The sequence below is a fragment of the Triticum aestivum genome, unplaced genomic scaffold, assembly GCF_018294505.1.
Source record: "Triticum aestivum cultivar Chinese Spring unplaced genomic scaffold, IWGSC CS RefSeq v2.1 scaffold275751, whole genome shotgun sequence".
NCBI classification, from domain to species: Eukaryota; Viridiplantae; Streptophyta; class Magnoliopsida; order Poales; family Poaceae; genus Triticum; species Triticum aestivum.
Genome location: NW_025300563.1, coordinates 1 through 906, shown reverse-complemented (window position 1 = coordinate 906; position 906 = coordinate 1). Strand labels below are relative to the sequence as shown.

The 906-nt window shown below is 49.1% G+C and overlaps 1 protein-coding gene across 1 annotated transcript; it reads left to right on the top strand.

The window, feature by feature from the left end:
• The first annotated feature begins 56 nt into the window (after window positions 1-56).
• LOC123179284 (aspartic proteinase Asp1-like) lies at window positions 57-841 on the top strand. Its single transcript, XM_044591544.1, has 2 exons — window positions 57-264; window positions 579-841. The coding sequence occupies exons 1-2, from the start codon at window positions 110-112 to the stop codon at window positions 706-708; spliced, it is 285 nt and encodes a 94-aa protein (XP_044447479.1). The 5' UTR covers window positions 57-109; the 3' UTR covers window positions 709-841.
• The last annotated feature ends 65 nt before the right edge of the window (window positions 842-906 follow it).

Genomic DNA, 906 nt, shown 5'->3' with positions numbered 1-906 from the left:
CGACGTGCAGGGGACGCGCGGAGGAGAAACTCACTCAAGTATTAACAACCCCCACAGGTTGACGCTGTTCCTGCCTCCAGCAATCCGCCATCACCTTGCCCCTCGCGCCATGGCGCCCGCCTGCCTCCTATTGCCACTCCTCCTGCTCCCCTTCGCCCCAGGTCCAGCACAGGCCGCGACGCCGGCAAGGTCTCCGTCGGCGTCAGCATCATCCTCCTCCACGTCCGTCGTGTTCCAGCTCCAGGGCGACGTATATCCCACCGGGTACGAACCTTTCTCCCCGCTGGTTTCCTAACGATTTCCTCAGGCGCGGTCCCTCTGCGTGGATGGAATGAATTTATGAACTTCTCTATTGATTTAAGTTACCTGCATTTTTTCAAGAATCCGATGAACGTAGTTGACCTGCATGACAAATCTAGCTCTGTGTATTTTTTGCCGCAAAAATTGCCATGCATGTCAACTAAACTTGTCATCACCGTGTCACTAAATTACCATCGAAATGTTTGATTTGCCATGGTCAAATCCTGAACGTTCTAGATTTATCATTCCAGCTTTTTCAAATCGATAAATCTGTGCAGGCATTACTATGCCACCATGAACATTGGGGATCCGGCGAGGCCCTACTTCTTGGACATTGACACCGGCAGTGACCTCACTTGGCCGCAGTGCGACGCTCCCTACCAAAGCTGCAACAAGGTAGAGTACTAGAGTACGCGTCAGTGTGAAATCTAATCCAATACTAGTTTGAGCATAACTGCATTCAAAATTCCAGTTACTGGTCACTATTCTAATGCAGTATAGAAAAATTTCGATTTAACGATGCCACATTGTTGACCTTCGATTCTCATCTTCCACATTCGGGGGTTAAAAGATGGGCCATGAGGCCTAGATTAAATAATTATTCCA

What these genes read in the sequence shown, in the direction of transcription:
- LOC123179284 (XM_044591544.1), top strand. Translation starts at nt 110, where the DNA reads ATGGCGCCCGCCTGCCTCCTATTGCCACTCCTCCTGCTCCCCTTCGCC. An exon ending in GGCGACGTATATCCCACCGG is followed by an intron (nt 265 to 578) that starts GTACGAACCTTT and finishes AAATCTGTGCAG; the next exon opens with GCATTACTATGCCACCATGA.